The 22,430-nt window shown below is 44.0% G+C and overlaps 1 protein-coding gene across 1 annotated transcript; it reads right to left on the reverse strand.

Moving 5' to 3' along the window:
• Window positions 1-1,772: 1,772 nt before the first annotated feature.
• LOC107998606 (uncharacterized) lies at window positions 1,773-21,869 on the reverse strand. Its single transcript, XM_062084786.1, has 3 exons — window positions 20,850-21,869; window positions 10,553-10,646; window positions 1,773-5,094 (listed from the first exon to the last, which is right to left on the reverse strand). Exons 1-3 carry the CDS (start codon window positions 20,892-20,894, stop codon window positions 4,430-4,432), a joined length of 804 nt encoding a protein of 267 aa, XP_061940770.1. The 5' UTR covers window positions 20,895-21,869; the 3' UTR covers window positions 1,773-4,429.
• Window positions 21,870-22,430: the final 561 nt, after the last annotated feature.

Consider the following 22,430-nt stretch of genomic DNA (forward strand, 5'->3'; position numbering starts at 1 on the left):
TTCATAGAATTGGGCATTGACCCAAGGTCGAATAAGTAAGTAAAAATTTCGAATAAAGTTATTTTGAGCAATTATTCGTTAAAATAATTTTATTTGTAACTTGAAAATTTAAATGAAATCAAATCACTGCCTACGTTCCACAAAATTCACCCAAGGTTGAAAGAGCAGCTAAAAATTTCGAATAAATTTATTCATTTTAATTTGAGCAATTATTTATTATTTTATTTGTGACTCCAAAATTCAAATTACGTAAAATTTTCCCCATCACAGAATCGCATATTAACCCAAGGTTGAAAGAGTGACTGAAAATTTCGGATAAAGTTATTTTGAGCAATTATTCGTTAAAACGCTTGGATTTATTCGCGATTATTATTGTTACGTTTCGAACATTAAATAATATTATTTGTAATTTCGAAATTTAAATTTAAATTAAATTTTGCCCGTCACTGCCTACGTTCCACGGAACTGGACATTGACCCAAGGTTGAAAGAGTACTTTGACCAATTGCTCATTAAAATGAATAGCATCTCTTCGTAGCTACTACAATCGATCCGCTTTTCGTGTAACCACTACAATTATTATTCGAGCGATAAATTGTCGAAATAACTTCAATAAATTTTGCTCATCACTGCTTGCAGGCGTCTGCCGTTCCTTAAACCGCGAGAGAAAGAGAGAGAAAGAGGGAGAGAAAAAAGGAGAAACGACGAAGGTCCCACGAATATTCCCTGTCCCGATATTTTCCAATCGACCCGATGCAAGGAATTCGGACGATCATAACGAATCTCCTCAACCCTTTCTCGTATTTTCACCCCCGCAGCTGACGAGCCACGGGGATACCATCTGACGGCTCGGCCAGGAACAGCTGTTCCCTCCCCTTCCAACCACCTCCCCCTCCCCCTCACTCTCCCTCTCTGCCAGACCCGCACCAGTCCAAAAAATCGAGACGATTTCGTCCGGAAGAAGAAAAAGAAGAAGAAAAAGAGAAAGGAACCGAACACCCGGCACCGTGTTTCCGGGGTTGAGATTAGAGAAGAGAGTAATCGAGGAATTAAACGGCGAGTTTCATTCTTACGCGAAGAGGGGTGAATCTTGAATGGCGGGTGAGTTGGAGAGTCGACGAGTTATCAGGGCCGAGATTCCCGATTGGGACGATAAAGTTGGGCGGATTTCGATGGAGAAAGTTGCGAATTCTTTCTGAAAGGAGTGGCGAAACGCGGTCAAATCGAGGGTTTGAACAATTTTTCTCAAACTGGGAGAAGACTCGATCTCGATTGAAATTTCGACTAGGTTTTAATTACCCCCGAATCCTTGAAAGGACGAGTGGTTATACAGGGGAAGTAAGCATAGATTCCCTTGGTAACAGCAGACTTATTTTCGAACGAACGTCGAAGACAACAAAAGTAGCTCGACGGAGCAGATGCATGGCATGTGCTACGAACCGACACCAGATGCCCCATTGGCGTAGAGATCCCCGAGGCAAGCTGCCACGATAAACCCGGGATCCTTTTTCGGCCGCGTGGTCGCGTGCCAGTCCCAGGACTTCTCCTTTCGATTCTCCTTTCGATTCTCCTCCACCAGAAGGATCCATCCATCCATCCATCCATCCCTCCCTCCTCTTCCGGTTTACGTTTCTCCTCGAAGCGAAGTAGGGGAGGTTCCGAGCTTCCTGGTGGACACCTGGAAAATTGTCTCCGAACCGAGATTTAAACTCAATTTCTCGGGAGAAAGAGGGGTTTCGAAGGAGGGGGAAGGGAGAAGAAAGAGAGGATCGGTTAACTTAGCTCTCGTTTATTTACTGGTCAATGATGATTATCTACAATGATTTATTGTAAAAGTAACAAGTAGTCGTGTATAAGTTAAAACGATACGATATCATACATATGTACAAGGGATCGAGTCGTTGATGAGCGCTGACTCGAGGTTGCGTGCCACGTCTCGCGCGTGGAGCATGGAGAGAAAAAATTATTCGAGATGGCGGGTGACTCGCGATCGAGGTCGATCGTCGATCCAAAATCACTCGCAGATCGCTCTATAATCTATATATATATATATATATGTGTATAATTCTCATCACGCTTGTTCATCGATCCGAATGTCGACGTTGAATATCGACGCATGTTCCGTATGATCCGATTATTAGAGATCATCGTCGAATCGTGATTCACAATCGATAACATTTATCTAGTAGCGTTCAAATCCATCGACATTTGGATCCGTTCTCGTATACCATCTTCTTCTTTTTTTTTTTTCCTCTTTCGAATTAATCGAACATTGCACGGCATAATCGCGTTTTTCTTTCTCCAAGAGTAGACGTTTCTTTTTTCTTCTTGTTCTCTCTCTCTCTCTATTTAAAAGGTAGCGAGGATTTTTGTAGTTAAGGATAAGATTAACGAGCGATTGAAACGGAGGCACTTGGTAAACGCGAGAAATTGCGAGAGGATTAATAGGGGCGAGATGCGATGCAACGTTCGAACAATTCGCACGAGTTTATCACGCGATAAAATAATCTACAGGAGTTTGCCCTAGGAATATTTAGTTTTTCTTTTTTTGTCTTTTTCTTTTTGTTTGTTTTTTTTCTTTTTTCTTTTTTTGATTTCAAAAAACCGACGAGGCGACGGTCTCTTCTCTTCGCTTTTCGATCCTCCAAAACGAATTTTTCCCACGCGAGGAGGATCGAGCAGGCAAAAATGATGCGCGATAAAATAATCTACAGGTTTCTCTCTCTTGTGTAAGTGTTTTTTTTTCCTTTTTTTCTTTTTTTTTTCTTTTTTTTTGAAAAAACGTCTCGACAATCGATTAAGAAATTCTGTAACCGGGGGTTAGACCGGGGTTCACAACCCCCTCCCCCCGTTGTTCTCGTTCATATCGATCCAGCGTATGAACCTCCCCCTCGTATTGACATCGTTTATTGACATTCGTTTCTCGCGGAGCCGAATCTAACGTCCAATGGATCGAAGGGGGGCAATTTTTCCTTAACCTAATAACGCGATACACAATAAATAACGAATATTAGAAGAGAAAAAAAAACGATTATAGGTAAGTATACTAATGATGGGTATATGAAAAATAAAAAAAAAATAAAAAAGACGAACGCTAAATCGTGCTACGATACGAAAGAGAGGAAACGAAGGAAAGAGAAAAATGATTAAAAAAGAAAGAAAGAAAGAAAAAGCGGCTCGTTGTACGAATATAAAAAAGAAAAAAAATTAAACTCGTTACGTATAACCAATTTGGTGTAATTACAAAAAAAATGAGGACGTTAAACGACGTACGTCCTTAAATGACGCGCCATTGGATGTTAAGTTCATTCCTCCCTCTGCCGTATCATCATCATCATCATCATCATCAATGGATAGGAACCTGAAGAAGAGTCACGGATCCATCTTTTCTTTTCTTTCTTTTTCCCCTCCCCCTTTTTTTCTTCGTGGAAAAAGAAACGGATGGAGAAAAATCGATTTTGAAAATCCCCGACTCTTCGTACGCTTACACGGTTAGTTAGCAGTGCTTCTTTCAAGTGCGTCTTAACCTCTAATTTAAAAATTTGTTCGAACTTTTAGAATCTCTATTTTAATGATATACGTACTTTCTAACGCGCGGGGGGAGAAAAACGGAAGGGGAGAAACAAAAAGGAAAAGAAAAGGAGAGTATCACGAGAGAGGAGGAGGGGAAGAGCGTTCACTTTTGATTCTCACGCGGTAATAATATTCTCTCGTTGGCCGGAACGAGAGGCAACAACGGCCGCTCTCCTCTCAACTACCTGGAGGAAGTTTTGGAATCCGCTCGACGAATCGAGCGCCGGTGTCCTCCTCTCTCGTGAAAGCGCGTCCGTCGTTTGCTCAACAAACACGCGGCGTGAATGCATTTTAATACGAATAGGAAGAGCTGCCTCTTCTCCTCCTCCTCCTCTCTTTACATTCTCCTCCTTTTTTTCCTTTTTTATCGCGACAGATAACCCTCCCCCGCGCAAGACTGGCGAACCGGTGGTGGACGATCGCCACGTCCGAGATGATTGAAAAGCGAATGTGGGACGTCTATTCTATATCCTCCCCCCCGGTAGAGGAGGAGAGTAGAGGTTAACGAAGCGTTTCATCCTTCTCCTCTCGTCTTTCTTGAAACAAAGAAAAGGCAAGCGGAATTTTATCGTTTGTAACAACAATCGTTTCCCTTCTCGTAAATTGCCTCCCCCTTCTCTATTTTTCCATTCACAGGGGGAGCTGCTGTAACCGAGCGCTAAAGAGGTTGCCCCTCCCCTACGTACACCTTCTTCTCGACTTCCACCTCGAAACGGGGCAACGCGCTCCCCTTTCCAAGCACCGCGCCCCAGATCGCGATTATCTCTCCTTCTGGGAGCGGATTCCTGGTTTCGAGAGGAAGAGGGGGGCGAGAGAAAAAAGTAGCTGGTCTCGGATAAAAATCTAGAGCGACTGGTTTACGCGGCGTATCGAAGGAAGGCTCGTTCCCTCTGCACCTCCAGATGGTCCTTCATGGCCAGCACCGTGGGATGATGAGGCGGCAATCCCTCGTCCTCGACCAGATATCTGAGGGCCTCCGTGGCGCATGCATCCCAGCCGGCGCTCCAAGACGACGCGAGTACCTGCCCCGTCCGAACGAGACCCTCGCCCCCCCCCTGGCCGAGCCTCGAGCGGCCGTCGGGCCGCCGTCGCCGGGGCTCGTCGGAAACGGGCCGCCGTCGCCGCCGCTTGCCGAACGAGCACTCCCCATCGCGCCTCCTCCCCCATTTGCTCGCGACGTCGCGACAATCACCCGCCCCCCCCTTGAAGCTCCGATCCTGAAGGCAACTGTGGTCCGCGCGATTCGTCCCTGCCACTATCACCTCCATTCGACGCGGCTCCCTGTCGCCGGGACGAGCCGCCGTGGTCGTGGCCGCTCTCTCGCGGGATTGCTTCAACTCGTTGGCCAAAGAGGCGGCCAGCTGGTGCAACAGCCTGCCGTCCACCCGTTCCTCTTCCTCGTCCTCGAGCTCCCCGTCCAACTCCACGCCCTCGTCCTCCGAGGAGGAGGACGACGACACCGGGCTCTCCTCGCTCTCCTCCTCGTCCACGCCCAACAACGTCAGCAACCTCTCCGCGGCATCTGCGCAGAGACGGTGCAATGGATTTCGTGCGTGCGTGTGCATACGTTACACCCGCGCTTCCAACGACTCCCATTCCAAGCAATTCGAAACTCGACCTCTTCCGATCCAGGGGATACTTGGAATTACGGAAGAACGGAGAGGAAAGAGAATAATAATGATGAAGGATTGGAGAGAATGTTTTCAGGATAAGAAATGACCGAATTGGGCCAGGTTCCTCCTGTGGGAACCCTGCGCCATCGCCCTCCCATGGGAACTACCTGTCGCCTCCCTCCTTTCTTCCCGCGGATCATCGAATTTCGCACGATCCTCTCCCTTCTCCCCGACCCACCCCTCTCCAAGCACCCCTGCCCAACCTTTACACCTTTTCTCGAGAAAGCCCGATGCTGGTGGAGGGTCAGTTCGTCCTGTTCCCGGTGGGAACCGTGGCCTTCGATCGAACGATCTCTTGAACCGAGGATGCGAGATCGGGTCGTAATTAGTTTGGACGGATTGGAGGAGGAGATTGTTTCTTCAAAAGGGGTGGTTCGACGCGATATCAAGATTTTAAAGTTAAAAGGGAAGGGGGAGAGAGACTTTTTCTCTCCCACGGTTCGTCTCAATTACGGAGATGGAGGGGATATTTGAAGGAAATACAGGCGGTCGGTTTCGTTTCGTGGAGAAGGAATATATGGGGATAATGGAGGATGCGTTGAATTAAGAAGAGGGAAGATACGTGTGGAGGTGTGTAACACGGTTGGATTAAAGGAGATTAAACGAGTTTTGGGGAGCTATTAGTTTCTCTGGAGAGGGTGGAAAGTCTGCTGCTCCGTTATGAATTATGTAACAACGTTGTGTCCGGGTACTCTGGAAAACAGAATTTGCGCGTATTTAGGTGGAAATGGTGTTTGCGCGTGTTTTCCACGGGGATGCCGGTTCTGATAAAACAGCGGTTGAATGGATGAAGGGAATATCCTCGAAAGGAGCGGTGAAATCCGAGGAAGATCGATCGAAGATAAATCTTCGTAATCTCTCTCTCTCTCTCCATAAAAGTTCACGGAGCGAGGAACGAGTTTAATAAATCTCGTCTCGCATAAATTGAAAAGGAAATTATAATTTATAGGAGTCGCTATATGAAACCGGATCACGAATCTGATCTCACGAGATTTTTTTCTCGATAGATCGCGCTCCCTTTTTCCTTTCCTTTCTTTTTCTTTTTTTCTCTCTTTTTTGAACGTGCGTCGCCTGCTCTCTTCCTTCCTTCTTCTTCTTCTTCTTCCTCCCCTCTCTTTTTATCCCATCGAAACGCCGGAACGGAACGTCTGGACCAGTCGCACACGAACGAGTTCATTGTTTTTTCCCTCCTCCCGGGACGTGGACGCCGGACGTTCCCACAGGGATAGCCAGATTTAAATGTCTCTCGCTTCTATGGTCTCCTCCAGGACGAGGAGAGGATGGATTGGGTTAGGTTAGTCAACGATTTAAAGGTCTCCACGAAGGGTGAACCGTGCGGTCGGGTAACCCACGGCAGAATTACAACCCAAGATCGAAGAAGTAAAAGTCAAAAATTTCGAACAAAGTTACTTTATTAAGTTAATTAGTTGAATAATTATCAATTTGAATTCACTCGCGGCTATTATAATTATACAATAAATTATCGAAGTAATTTTATTCTTCGATTATCACTTTCCACGTCTCGTGGCAGAATTGAATATAATTAAAGAAGTAAAAGTCAAAAATTTCGAATAATCTCACTTTAAGTTAACTGGTAATTATTTATTAATGAATTTGGCAATCTATTCTCATTACGTCTCGAGCAATAAATTATCGAAGTAATTTTATTCGTAACTTCAACTATTAAATTTTGCCCATCACTCTCTGCGTCTCATGGCAAGAATTAGCTATTAAGCTTGGAAGCTAAGTGACTAAAAATTTCGAATAAAGTTATTTTAAGTGATTACTTATTAAAATGCTTGAATTTATTCGCAGCTATCATAATCGATCCGTTTGGCAACCTACGATTATTTCGAACGATGAGTTGAAGTAAACTTTATTCGTGACTTGGGCTATTAAATTTTGCCCATCGTCTCAAACGACAATTCGCCAACAATCTTTGATACTCGAGACGTTATAACGAAATGGCCGAAAATTAAAAAGGAAAAATGTGGACAGAAATATAAACTCGATAAACTCGAAAGAAGAGCAAACTATAAAAGTTTCGTGAGATCCACTTAAAAAAGAATCGGAGAGGATGATCGGGAAGAATAAAGTCCTCCGCCGATTTACGACATCCTCCCACCCCTCGACAATGTCCATCGAACGTCACGTTACGTTAAGGCGATCAATGGGACAAATTCAAACTCCTGCCCAAAAAGAGGTGAGTAAAAACCTTCCTCGCCTCGTTATAGATTTCGATCGGGAAAAAAAGAGATTATTCTTTCCCCAGGAAGAGGAGAAGAGAAGGAAACGAAACGAAATTTATAGATAAGGGGATGAATTCGATCTGAATTCGACTATCGCCAACCTGCCGGAATTCTTCGCGGAGGATTGAAACGAGTTTGTAAGAGCACCTTATCAGCACGTAAAATTCATATCTCGAAAAGGGAACTTTTTTCGTGCCAATACCCGCCGCTTTTCGATGATTAATTACAAACGGGACGCTCAACGAATCTTACGAATGGACTTTTGGAAACAGTTATCCCGATCTTGTTCTCCCCCTCCCACCCCCCAAGTTGCCAGTTATTGGCCATTAAACCCGTTGAAAAAGTGACTCGGCAATTAAAACCGGTTAAAAATAAAAATTACTCGAAACGATCACTTATTAAAATGCTCGAACAGCATTTATAGCTGTTATAATTGGTGGCCGTTCGTTTATAATAATCGTTTGCCACGATTATTATAAGCAAGGTAACATCGGGTATTAAATTTTGCAGGCAAATCCACGACCCATGGGAAAAAGCTCGTTGGAGATCCTCGCTCGGAGATGGAACTCTCTTCGAACATGAGATTAATCCTTTTTCCCAAATTATCATTACCATCATGGTTATCGCTATGAAAATCGAAGCGATAGTAGACAAAAATTAGGTCGTGGAGAAGAAGGATCGTTGAAATTCCCAGGCAAGTTGGAAGAAGGGAGGAGGAGAAGAATAAAAATTCCCTTGGATTTTTACGCGCATCCTCCTAGGAGGAGGAGGCAGGTACGTGGAAGCGCAACGTGGAAAAGGATCGAGAAATGTTTCCAGCCCGCGTGAGTTTCTCGTGTGGAAAGCAACAAATTTTCCCATATTCCCGGGGAAACTCGATTATCCCCCTCCCCTTCCCTCTCCTCCCTTTCTTCGACAAAGAAGTCGACGTTCTACGTCGTTGAAGCAACACAATAAAGTTCGTCTCGAGCAACGCCTCGGGTCGAAATTTCGAATAAATTCGATCGCGATTCGTCGTAAAAGCTCGTTTATAATGATCTTGTACACCAGCGTGCGAGTCTCTTAATATCCGTTTCTTGACGAGATTGCGACCGTTCGAAACGTTTGGGTATCGATAAATTACAAACGTTTTCCTTCCTTTTTTCCTTTCCTTCGACGATAAAACCGGCCAACAGGATCGTCCGGGGGAGAGAGATAAAAGTGATGACCGTTTCGGCCAATTAAAGAAATCGGGGAATAAATAAGAGACCCCCTTTTACAAATTATCGATCGAGAAGACGACCGATCGACGCGTGCGGATTAAAAAAAAAATTAAAAAAGAGCAACTCGAGGGAAGGAGCAGCAAAAAAGGAGGAAACACCGTGGTTCTCTCGAATCGAGTTTCTTCGGCGTGGACCATCGCGTGACCATCCGAGGGCCTCGAAGGAATGGAGCAGCTATCGTTCGAAAGCTCGAGGAGGAGCGGAGAAGAGGAGGAGCGGGTAATTAGGGCCGATCATTATCGGACGTGGTGTAAGTGGACAGGTCACGAATCGCGGAAGAGGTACATGTCCGAGGTCGAATCCAAGTCAACGGTCCCGAATGACGATTGAACCGAGGTGGAGAATCTTAGCTTTCCCCGAAACAATCGGGCGAGAAAAATCTTTGTTTCTCCGCGGAGGAGAAATTGCAGCGACCGCCCCCCTCTTCCCGGCCTCGACTTTGACCGTTCAACCGAGACGAGAATCGGGCAGGCGAGCCTCCCTCTCCCCCTCCTCCTCCTCTTTTCGCAATCTCGTTGTTATTGCTTTCTCCGCGGTCCCTTCTGTTCTTTCTCCAACCAGGATTCCTTTGAACCTTCCTTCTTTCTCACCCCTCCCCTCCCTCTTTCTTTTTTCCTCTCTACCTCTCCGACGGAAGAGCGAAAAACTGGTATTCCGCGTAGTTTCTAATTTGGAGAATTCCCTTTTCCTTCTTTCTCTCTCTCTCTGTCTTTCTTTTATCTCGAGAATCCTTTGAAAAATATTTGATTCGTCGCTCTTTTATCCCTCGATCAACGAGGAGGATGTAATTTCATAACTGTCACATTTTTGCGACATAGAGAGGGAGACAAAGGTAGAGAGAGGGTCAGTGTCAGAGAAACGGAGAGGAGACGCGAGGAGGGAGGAAAGGGGAAGAAAACGCGTTTTTAACGATGCGTTTTACAAAGCTGGGGGGAGGGGGCGGAGAGGAGGCAGAGGCAACGAAGTGAAACGCCGTGACAAAGAGTTTTCTTGCGGCTGTAAATAATTATTCTGTCTCGGGGATATTAGGGGGAAAATATTCCCCCTTTGTGCAAGTTCGAGGGGAGGGGAGGGGCAGTAATTGCATTTCTGCCAATTTTCCCCGCAGCTGAACGTTTATTTAGCTTAACAATTTTCGAGAGCCACCCCTTCCTGCGCCCTCGAGCGCCCACCGCCCACCCATCCCGCCGTTATTCCGCCTCGTTACACCGCCAACCTATTCTCTCCCTCCCTCCCTCTCTCTCTCTCTCTCTTAATACCTCTCCCCCTCCCCCGACAATTTAATTAACGAGCAAATAAAGTGCGGCAATGCACACCGGTTTCCACCGCGGAGGGACGAGAGGAGAGGGGAGTAGTGTAAAACAAGGGGGTAGTTAGGAATAGAAATGGAAACGAGGGTATTCCAAGGAGCAATTTGAATTGCAAGAAACTTGTTTGCGCGCTTTATGAATGCGTGCAGGGATAATGATATTATATCATCGAGAAAAGAGAGGAACTGGAAACGAGACCAAACTTGCGTCGTGATTATTCTATCTCACCAGGAGGGGAGGGGAAGAAAGAAGGAAATAAGCATTGGAGAAGGGGGGAAATTCTCGTCCCGAGAAAGATTATCCGTTCGACCCTAGTTTTTAATTAACCCGATTGTTGCTAACCGATCGTGCCCCCAACATTTCGGGATTCGAGTGGTGCCCCTAATCGCGCGCCCTCTTTGAACGAAAACATCCTGCTCGCCCTTCCATGGGGAGAAGGAGGAGGGAAAGGAAGAGGAGGGAAACGAAGAATGAAAGTTTAATTACCTCGAATCGTCGGGGATGAATCCGCGACGTCGGTCGCGAGGTCGACCAGCTCGTCCAACCCTCCTGCGTCACCCTCGCAGTCCATCATCGTGTCCTGAAACCAAAACGTGACTCTTTTCATCGTTTCTTGCTTCTTCTTCTTCTTCTTCTTCCTCTTCTTTCATTTTTCTCTCTCTCGAAAACATTCGATTGTTCTCGATTCGAAGACAGGATTAAAATAAGGGTTCAAATCGATCCATACCTCGATTATTAATTTAACCTCGGTTGAGTTTAAACGGAGTTTTCGTTGATAAGGGACGTTGATAAGACGTTTGTTCTTATTAAATGACGAGTATCCGTCCCGTATATTGTAATCGAGAAAGCACGCCGAGGGAAATCGAGATAAATATACGTACTCGTTATCAAGGAGAAAAGTTGGAAAGAAGACGTCCGTATTAACCGAGCATCTCCTCCCATGATCAATTTTGAAAAATTGAAACGCGTCGAGGGTCGTCATTAACGTAATATACATTGTAATCCGTCGTTACACCGACTCTCTCCCTCTCTCTCTCCTCTTTATTTACGATAAAATTGCACGGCGTGGACTCGGTGGCGGAAACCGATTCAATCTGCCCTCGATTTCCCATAAAATCGACCTGCCGAATCACGGTTCCGCCAATCCCTTAATAGCTGATCACCGTTAATAAAGAGGGGATTAAAAAGGGAGGACGTGAACAAAATCCAGTAAGAATGGTAAATCGATGCTGGATGTTTTTTGAAGAAAAAGAAAGGAAGAGTTGGAAGTGAATTGAGCAAATCGAACGATATGACGATTCGATTTGATTCGTGATCAATTCGGTGGAGTGAGCTTTGTTTCGAAATTATCGCCAGTAGACGAGTAGATGGTGATTAATCTTGATTAAATTTTGTACTTTCGTTATCGCCGATAATTCATCACCAGCGAAATTTATCGACAAATTTTATGGCGAGATTTTATTAGAGCGTGTGCTCGATTAATTAAGTAGTAAGGCGAGCCGTTTGTTTCGAAATAACAATCGATTATGACACGGATGATTTATCTTATTAATTATTTTAGAAACGCTTACTTGCTCTAATCGTAATTCGAATCGGGGATCGAGTCTTCCGCTTTGGACTTGGATTTGTATTCGATCTTTAAAAGTCGTCATCCCTTAGAAATTGCACTCGTTTCGTTCGTTCAGCCATCCGTAAAGGTCATCCGTAAATCGTAAATTTATTGCGTGGGCCCGCGAAAATGCGCCCAGTGACCCAGAGAACGCGGCAAATAAACGACCGTGAAAACCACCCTCGTCCACCGACTTTTCTCTCACCGATATCCCTCGCCAATTTTACTTCTGGCTGACTTGGAATAAAAAAAAAGAAAAAAGGAAAGAGGGAGAAAGAAATTATTTCGACGACCAGAGAAACGGGGGAGCAAAGCATGGGAACGTTTTCTCTTTCTGCTCGGCCGAGGGGAAACGATAATAATCTCGGGCGGTAATTATCGAAACGGAAGGGTAACCACCCTGTCCGCGAACGACGACGTGGGTTCAAAGGCGTCAAGAAAGAAAAAAAAATTTCGACATACGTTTCGTGAAAAAACCGAGGAATCTCCGTCGAGGAGGATGCTTGCTTTATAATCGATCGAAGGAAATTTCGGTGAGAAATCGTTAGTAAGAAGTGTGTAAATCCTCGAGTTTTGGGTCCAATATTACAAAAGAGAAAAAGCAGTAGTTTCGCGCGAATGAAAAAATTCTTTGAAGAAATGAAGGAAGAAAGAGAAATCCTAGAGAAGTTTATTATAGTAACGTTTATTACTAACGTTGGGGCGCGATTTCGTCGACTTGGAAATAAACTAAAAAAAAATCTCGCGAGGAACGAGTTGCATTTGCACTTGCACCGCTGCAATTAAAAAAGGATCGGCCAAATATTTATTGCTGTGTGGATCGATCGATACGAATCGTTACGTTTCGAGCTCGAGTCTTTGTGCAAGCTAGCTTTTCGAGAAAGGAAAATTTTGTTCGAGGAAGAGAAGAGGGAAGAATATTTTCATCGTGGAAAACGAGGATAATAAACGGGCGATAAAACGGGGCGGAGGATGAGATACGAGACGTTTAAAGAAAAAAGGAAATAAAGTGGAGAAACTTTTGTCCACTTTTGCTTGGAATTTATTTTTTTCCCCTCCTCCTCCTCCTCCTCCTCGTTACCTAGATGGAGCAGAATTTTTTTCCTCAGCTTTCTTCCGCAAACTTTCCTCCCCAACAATGTGTCGTTGCGAATCAAGAATACAATTTATGCTCGTCCAATTGGAAGTTTGGAGCGTTGCGGCAAGATTAAGCGTTGTGGAAGATTAATAGCGCATCCGCGGGATATTGATTCGCGAGGGTAAATAAAGCTCCTCCGCAAACTGACCCAGTTTTCGGCCGAGATTTCCGTGGTTAATCGAGCCCTTGACACGATGCTGGCAAGGATGCCACCACGGTGTCTCTAAGGGACGCGCAGTTTTCCAAGAAAGGAGAGGAGAGGAGGGGAATTTCGAGGGCGGTGAACTCTATTTGAAACTGTTTTAAGAATCGTAACAACGCGCCACGTTCAATCCTCGAGGACATAAATTTCCATCTACTTTCCACGGACGAAAGAACAATTTGCCCTCCCCTCCCACACCGTATTTTTACGACGAAAAATACGGTCGAAACGTAAAGATAAACCGTGGCCGGAGAAGCTGGGAAAGAAAACTTTTGAGATTCAATTTTACTTGAAATCCCCTCCTCCAACTTTTGCAACTCCGTTTGTCTCCGCTTTATCCTGCTTTATTTAAACCAGATTTAAATAACGTAAGGCGTGTAATTGTGGTGGCTCGTTTGGAACGAAAAAATCGGGCAAAGGAGGAAAAAATCGAGAAGAAAAATCGGCGAGTAAGGGAAGTAAGGAAGGAAGATGGCGTGGATCGATTGTTGGTTGCTCGATTGTTTCTTTTCGAGGGAGGAAGGGTGAAAAGGGTGGGTTATATAAAGCGCGAGAGTTTGCAGCGATGAAAGCGGACAACACGGGAAGCGTAGCAAACCGCTCGCTCGTTAAATAAAAGTTTGTAACGAGGTAGAAAATGAACGCGCGAAAAGATGGATTAGCGTGTTGAAAAAGCTAATACGTTAACAAGCTGTTGCACACCACTTCTCTCCCCTTCTCTCCTTTCTTTTCTCTTCTTCTTCTTCTTTTTCTTGTTTTTTCTTTTTCCTTCGATTACGTGGATTACATCTCATTAATCTCTTCTCCCTTGAATAAACAACGGGTCGAGTTGGTCAATCTTCGTGATTTAAATGAAGTTTGATCGATTTTTTTCTTTTTCCATCGAAGAAATTTCGTTTAATTTTCATCTCATTTTCATTCATATCGAATATATATATATATATACGTTGAAAAACACAGGTTAATTTATCACAGTTGAAACACAGTTCAATCAGAAATTAGCCTCGTTATGACCTATCTAACCAATCCCTCGAACAGGCTTATCAATTTTAAACGCGCGTAAATGGCCGATAAACGGGGACTAATTCGGTCCATAAAATGCTCGCGCAAATTACTTCCGCCCGCTAACCCCTCTCTCTCCACCATCGATCTAAATTGCAAATACAAAGGAATTTTAATAACCGGTCGTCCACTCGGCGAGCATTAATATAAATTAGAACGAAATTAACTCGGATGATACGGTAATCCGTGGCGAAATTGCCCAACTTTTTCCTTCCTCGATAGATATAGATAGATAGGTATAAGTAAATACCATGGTTCGAGGGAAAATTTCATTCGCCAGGATTCGTTAACGAGTGTTTTTTGCTCGAAATTGCTCGTTTCTTCATAAATTTAGTTGGATAAATCCGCGATAAATACGTTCGATGGGAAATTTGATTATTCAAAGCTGCCCGAACAATATTGTTTAGTCTTTTTTTTTTTTTTTATAAATGACAAATAAATGGAAAATCCACGATAAATACGTCCGATGGAAAATTTGATTATTCAAAGCTACACGAGCTCTGAAATTGTTCTTTTATAAATGATAAATAAATGGAAAATCCACGATAAATACACTCGAAAATTTGATTATTCAAAGGTGCACGAGCTTCGAAATTGCCTAGTTTTTTTTTCATAAATAATAAATAAATGGAAAATTCACGATAAATACGTTCGAAAATTTGATTGTTCAAAGATGCGCGAGCTCTTTTTTTTATAAATGATAAGTAAATGGAAAATCCACGATAAATACACTCGAAAATTTGATTATAAATAATGAATTTGATTAATAAATAAACGAAAAATCCACGATAAATACGTTCGATGGAAAATTTGATTATTCAAAGGAGCACGAGCTTCGAAATTGCCTGGTTCTTTTTATAAATAATAAATAAACGAAAAATCCACGATAAATACGTTCGATGGAAAATTTGATTATTCCAAGATGCACGAGTTTCAAAATTGCCTAGCGTTTTTTTTCCAAATGATAGATAAATGGAAAATCCGCGATAAAGATTGGATGGAGAGGCTAATGGATCGTCGAAAAGTGGACGGAGATCGTTAATGAGCGAGTACGCGTCCCGTTTCGATTTTTATTCGCAGAGTTTCGAAATTGCCTAATTTTTCTTCCTTTTCTTTTTTTTTCCAAATGACGAGTACATGGAAAATGCGCGATAAATACGGAATGGACGGAAAATTTGATTGGAAAGGTTAATGGATTATCGAAAGGGAGGGATCGTTAATGAGCGTCTCGTCTCGTTTTTTTATTCACGCGAGAGCTACGTGTATCGTTTAATTCTTGCAACTGGAATGGTGGCCAGGTCGGTGCACTGTCTGCTATCGAAAACCGATATTTTTGCCTGCAAGGTAGCGGAACGACAACCCCGGAAAAAGGGGGTGGTAAAATATTGACATGATACAATAAACGATCCTATCGACGACCACTGTATTTCCTTTCCTGTTGAACTATCGAATTTTATTCTCCTCCTCTTTGCTCCCATAATGTGCGCCGCGTGAATGGTAATTAAAAGAATTGCGGGGAGGCAAGAAGGAGAACGAGGATAATAACAATCGAGGAACCGATCGAACGAGATCGACGAGGATATCATCCCAAAAATAAATGTCTCTTTAAAAATCAAATTTAACGAAAAAGAAAGAAAAAATATCAATTTTTCCAGATCTCCCTTTACACTTTCTTATCTTCGATAATAAAATACCTTGATAATTAATTTCCATTTTCAAAGATTTTTCCACCGCGTTCCGAAACAAAGATAAATCGAGATATATGAATAAATTACGATCAAGCTTGCCTGTCGTCGATAAATTATAAATTACAAATCATTTGTCTTATTACGAAGGAAACGGGCAAAAACGCAAAAATTAAAGGGAGGATTTGGCGATGGAAAATTGATCGGAAATTCCCGTGAAACGATAAAGCACGCGGCGTGTAAAAATCGAAGGCGAATACAGAGACGCGCGCGATGCTCTCGCCGGCGGGAAACGGGGGAGCCGATAATCGGCTAATCGATGGAAATAAAGGGGGTCGAAAACGAGGTCCCGTATAGCGGTATTAATTCGCTTACAACATTTTTATGCGGCGCTCGTTTTATTGAAACGCAGTTATCGTCCCGCGGACCGATATCGAATATCGATACTCTTGCGCGAGCACGGATGTGCAAGGTGGTCGTGTGAGAGCGAACAAAACGCGCTCGTAAACGATATATATATATATTGGCGTATCGTAAATATGATACGGGCCCATCCGCGTTTTGCATGTTATAAATCGATTTTACACCGAGAACCGATAAAACGGGACGCTTAACAGAATCGTTGTTGTATCTCGAATAAATGCACTCTCTCGACGTTAAGAGAGGAAGCTTGGATATATGCGAGAGAGGGTGAAAGGGGGTGGTGAAAGAGGGGGAAAAAAAGAGGGAGAGGGAGAAATCCATTGGACAAATAGCCGGGCTTTGTGCGAGGATAATTTAAAGGAAAAAAGAGGAGGGAAGATAAAAAGGAGAGATAGGAGGGAGGGAGGGAGGGGGATGGCGGTTTTTATCGCATCGGGGACAAAGTGGTGACAGTAAGCTGATCAAGTGGATATTTCGTTTGCTCCGGATTAAAATTTAAAGAGAGCGCGAGTTGTTTAACGTTCAACTTTGTATAATTTTGATTAAATGTCTACACGAGTGGATATTATACGCAGGCAATGGTAAATTATACGTTTTAAAATTGAGAACGTGTTTCGCGTTGGTTATTAAATTATAAAAGGGAAAATTTGTTCGCTCTACGTGATTCCGTTTCGAGATAGCGCGTATCTGTGTGTATATCTGTGTGTGTGTGTGTTTTTCTTTCTTTTGTATTTAAAAAATGAGAAATGGAATTAAAAGATAAGCTTGGATTCACGGGATAATTCCCGTGATGAAAAAGAGGGAAAAAATTCAAAGGAATACGATTCTGTCTCTGTGTAAAAGAAATAAAAGAAAGAGAAGAAAGATGGGAAAAGTTTTCGGTAGCGAAATAAGATTCTATTTGAAATTTAGATTTCGCGACAACGAATCGCGAGGAACGAAAAACCGGTAACGATTTCGATACGGAAGGGAATATTTCAACCGAGGCTTCTTGCGATCAGGTTATTCCAATCTTTGCGATCGATTTCAGAGGAATTTCTTGACTTGAAAATTATCTCTCCAATTTTCTTTCTTCTCTCTCTCTCTTTCTCTCTCTCTTCTTTATTTTTCTTTCGCGATTCGATTCGAATCGATTCTCGAAGGAAGAACGCTGCCGAAGAGAGATCAGATGCGATCGCGTTCGGAGAATTTTCGGGGGTCGATGTTGGTAGGGAGGGCAAAATTCGAATCGATCGAGAAAAGCGTGTAATTGCGAATAATTTCGTACATTAAACTTTTCAACTACGTGGAAAATCCGAGCAGAGAACTCCCGATACGTGCAATGTATACGTATGTATCTGGGCGGAAGGAAGGAGTCGAAAGGGCGGGATACGCGGTGGAAAGTAATATCTGCCGGTAGCGAGAACTTATGCGCCGCCCAGCCTCCGTGTAATCGTGCTTTATACCTTATCGAGATCCCGGCGCGATGCTGAAATCGTGTAATTGCAACGCGCTTTTTCCCCTCCTTTGTACCCCCCTCTCCTCTGTTCCCACCAGAACGCAAAAATGGCAGAGGAAAATGTTTTTCCCTCCTTTGACTCGCTCGTTCGTGCCTCGATACAGATAAAATTCCAGATGAAAAGGTCTCGTTGGAAATTGCTGAACGAATACGCTTTTTTCTTTTTTCTTTTTTCTTCTTCTTCTTCTTCTTCTTCTTCCTGCTTCGACAGAGTTTGGAGGAGATTGGATGCGGTTGAACGTTTCCAGGCGAAATGAGATTTTAATTAGCGCGACCCTGGTATCGCTGCTGTTGCTCGAGGTAATCCAAAGATCAGGTGGGGAAGGAAAGAATATCATCGCTCTCTGGGATTTAAATTTCCTCGTCATTTTCCCCCCTCCCCCGTGTAATTTAACCGAGCGCAATTGTTTCGTGCGAAACGAGCATTAAGCGAGGATAGGATAATCCCGGCATTAATTCAGCGGAGACGTCTTCTTTCGACAAAATACAACAACAGCAAGGGGGACGAGAGCGAAAATTATCTCGAGAGTTTGGATCGAAAAAAAAAAAATTCACAAATTCGAAATAAAGAAGGGGTCGACACCGAATCGTTGCGTAGTTTCGCTTAATTTCTCGCGTTTCCTCGAATAATTGCAAAAGGATTACGATCACCGCGTCCTTTCCTGTTCAACGATCGTCGTACAATCGCGATGGAAATTTTATCCACTGAATCGACGATGTTCTCCTTCATCCTCGTTGTGGAAACGACGATCATTGGAACAGTACGTTGGAGAAAGCAATTATTTAACAATCCCAACTGCTGTAATCCGTTGCGATTTCCATTTGATTTTAATTAAAATTTCCGAGTAACGAGCTTCGTCGTCAAAAGTCTTTTCAACGTTTTGGGAACGTTGGGCCAGACGCGTCCCTTTCCAACAATCAAAGCGCACGAGGATTCGAGGGAAAATGAGATAGTTTCTTTCAGAGAGAGAGAAGATACCGCTTCGGGCGCAGGACGATTATTAAACGCACGAAATTACTGTTAATACAGTGGACAGGAATGCATCGACTTTAATTGGTATGCGGCGAGTACCATTAACGTTTTAATTAGCGGCAAGCAAGCTCGATACACGTCGACCGACATTTCCTTTCGGCGTTCACGATCGATGCACCGGCATTATAACCTGTTAACGTTCTATTTATGGAACAAATGCGTTTTCTTCCCTCGACGGAAGGATTCCGCCAAGCTAGCGGCTCGAAAACGCTTTCTTCTCCCCTCTCCTTCTCTTCGTTTTCATTTAGAACCCCGCGATGAACGCCTCCTTCTGATCCGAATTTTATCGCTTCCTGGTTTCCTCTGCGATCCTTTCCAACCATCCATCAATCGCCCGCGAAAATGCTTTTTTTCTCTTCTTCAATTAGAAATCAACATCGATCTAAATTTTCAAATCGGTTTCCTCCATCCCTGCAATTCTTTTCATCCATATTCGCGTGCCTAATCATCTATCTATCTCGTCGAAAAATTTCTATCCAATATTTTTTTCTTCTTCGATCAGAGGTTTTTCAAAAGAAATACAACGCTCCATCGAATTTCATCGATTTCTGTATAATCTTGTCATTTTATATCGATTTATATACGGAATGGTACATCCAAGAATTTTTAAATTATTACTGAAGAGATAGAGAAAATTACTAAAGTGAATCTTATTTAGAGGAATATTTACTGCCACATCGAAAAGCGTTTTCCTTTTTTTTCTTCTTCTTTTTTCCCGTTTCTATACAGTTGCATTATTCGCAAGGAGTCGAGTGCTCATGAATAATGACTCGGGCGAAACGGTAGAGGGAACAAATTATTTCTCGTGTCGTCACAGCCAGCAGCAACGCGAGACAGCATTGACAAATTACTTTTCGGGAGAAACGTGTTACAAGATAGAAAAGTAAACTATCGTTTTACTTTTGCAATGCAAGTGGCAACTTTTTTAGTTACGAGCCTCGGTACATTAATCCTTGATCTCTCTTCCCTTTCTTTTTTTCTTTTCTCTTCGAAAGAACGAATTCTACGAAGAAAATTATACGTACATTCGCGTCCAGACTTTTTCCTTTTACTCGAAGATCGAGTTTTCTTCCGGTTTGAACCGAAGGATAGCTGTTTACCGCAACGTTAGACATTTTTTAATCGATCCAAAGCTTTCTTGTTTTCCCCCGAGAACGAGTCCTCGCAACGTTGAACTTCTTAATTAGTGGCGAGCTTTAAATATACCGTCATCTTTTAAAACTGAATCCTTTTTTTTCGAGCTTAAAGAAATTAACGGCGCACTCCGCGAAGGAGGGAAGAGTTCCCTCTATTTTTCCGCGGAATCGCGAGATATCTCGTGCAATCCGGGTTGAAGAGAAAATTTGTTCCATCTTCGATAAAGTAGAGTCGAGAAAATTGAGAGCAAATTCTATTCCCCCGTGGGTAAAAGGAGCCCGGCCAAAGAGTCGAATAAAATGCACGTATATAAGGGAACCTATAGAAAACGGGGACGAGTATCTTGAACATGAAACGAATGCAAATTTACATACGTACCGGTGAGGAAGATACCGAGAGAACCGATAGTGGTATTGGATTCGTGATCCCCTTTCCTTGTATACGTGGAAAATTTAATCGTATCTTAATTTTCGCGACGCGAAAAATGCGTCAAATCCGACGTCAAACGCGTCGAATGCGAGTATAGATAAAAATTCCTTTGAATTACAATTTAGTCAAATGTATATCGATGAAATTCGAAATCGAGAGAAATAAAAAAAGAATACGAAAAGAAGAGAAATTTTTTGCAAGCGTAAAATGCAACGAGCATTGTCAAAGTTTACAGGATGAGGCGTTAAAATATAACGATAAGCACCGGTGGAAACGAAAGCCGGGAGACCGAGGTGGGACGCGTTTCCTTTCCGGGACCCCTATAAACGGGCCACTATACACGGTGCACAAGGTGTTTCTAAATCGTGGCTCTGGCGCAAACGATTTTTCCATCATTTCTCTACCGATTTTCATTTCTAAATTGTCTTCTAAAGTTTTGATTCTTCTCGAAAGGAAATCGACAGGGAATTCTCCTTTCGTGTCGCGATCAAATGTTGGATAATGGATCTGGAGCGAAGAAATGAAACAGCAAGGGAAACGAGACCGACTTTATCATCTATTACGTACCTCGGACAAGGAGTCCTCCGACATCATATCGCTGGTATCTCTCATGACTCCCAATGGAAACTAGCACCGACAACAATCACTCAACGCCCACGTTTTATCCGTTTCCTCCTCGGGCTCCTCGGGTGTATCTTTCTTCGCTCGATGTTGCGCGTTCCTCCTCCTCCTCCTCCTCCTTCTCCTTCTCTTTCCTCTTCTCTTCTTCTTCTTCTTCTTTTTCTTCTTCTTTTTCTTCCTCTTCCTATTCTTCCTTCGCTTGCCACTCGTCGTCCTCGTCGTCGTCGTCGTCGAAAGAGAAAGAATCTAGTTAGCTTTCTTTCTTTCACCGATGAACGTGCACGAGAAACTTAAAACGGCTCGGCTGTGACGAACGAGAGAGAGAAAGAGAAAAGAGCGCTCCCTCTTGTCACGAGCACATTGTCCCGATCGCGTTTTCGGACCCGTGTTCGTTTTAAACGCACGTTATAACTTTGGTCGTTGGATCGATCGTATCGTAACGTGTCACTTTCCTCCCTCTTTCTCTCTTTCTATCTCCCTCTTACACTCCGCTCCTCTTCTCTCTTGCCTTCTCTCTCTCTCTCTCTCTCTCTATATATATATATATATATATATCGTTCTTCTTCGTTCACCCGCCGTTTCCCTTCGGAAACCGTGTACTCGCGACACGCACAGCTTCCGTTTCCGATTGGCCAGGACACGTCGGGATGGATTCCGCGGACGATCAACCGGATCCCGGATTCGGTTCCACTTCTTATCGGCGATGTGGTGGTGGGATCCGAGCGTGGCGAGCTTGAGGAGCTCACTAGAGGATCGCGGCTCGACCCATCGGTGGACGCGGCTTTGGAAACACTGAGGAGCGCTGTCAGGTAACGAAGCAAGGGAGCAGGTCGACGGACAGCCACCAGCCAGACACTGGCCTCCATGACACTGCTCCCGTCCTCCTCTACCCACCGCACTCTCTCTCTCCCTCGCACCAAAGGCCACGCTACTCCGTGCTTGCAGCTGCCTTCCCTCCCCTCCCTTTCCAGCTCCCTTCTCGCCCTCCAAACTCGCGAGCTCTCCCCACTTCCAACTCCGCGTTCTACCCTCTGCGTTCCCCTTTCGAGACGAGCTTCTCTCTCTCTCTCTCTCTCTCTCTCTCCATCCCCTCTTTTCCTCTTTCGCTCCGTTCCCTTCCTCCCGCCCAACGTCCCCTCTCCTTTCCCCTTCTCCCTCTCCCTCATCGGCCGCATATCTATCCGATTCTCGGCCTCTTCTCCTCTTTCTCCTTCCTTCGCGAACACTCTCCCTCCCCCTCCCTCCCCGTCGCCCAGAAGGTTTCCCGCAGAACCGATGTCGAGACAACCACCGCCGTTTGACCACGGAGAGACGGATCGTCGATCGGATCGTCGGCCGCGACAAACCGCCGTCTCGGATTCGGCTGTGAATGACGAGGAAATTCGGGTCAATCGTTCGAGGATCAGTTCCTCGGCGGATGAACGAATTCCATTCTGCATTTTGAGCAATTTTCGGAAGGATTCGGGGGAAAAATTTAATCCGTATCGGATTTCCAAAAAACTCGAGGAGATCGGAAGGAGAGAGAAT

The sequence above is a fragment of the Apis cerana genome, linkage group LG14, assembly GCF_029169275.1.
Source record: "Apis cerana isolate GH-2021 linkage group LG14, AcerK_1.0, whole genome shotgun sequence".
Taxonomy (NCBI): domain Eukaryota; kingdom Metazoa; phylum Arthropoda; class Insecta; order Hymenoptera; family Apidae; genus Apis; species Apis cerana.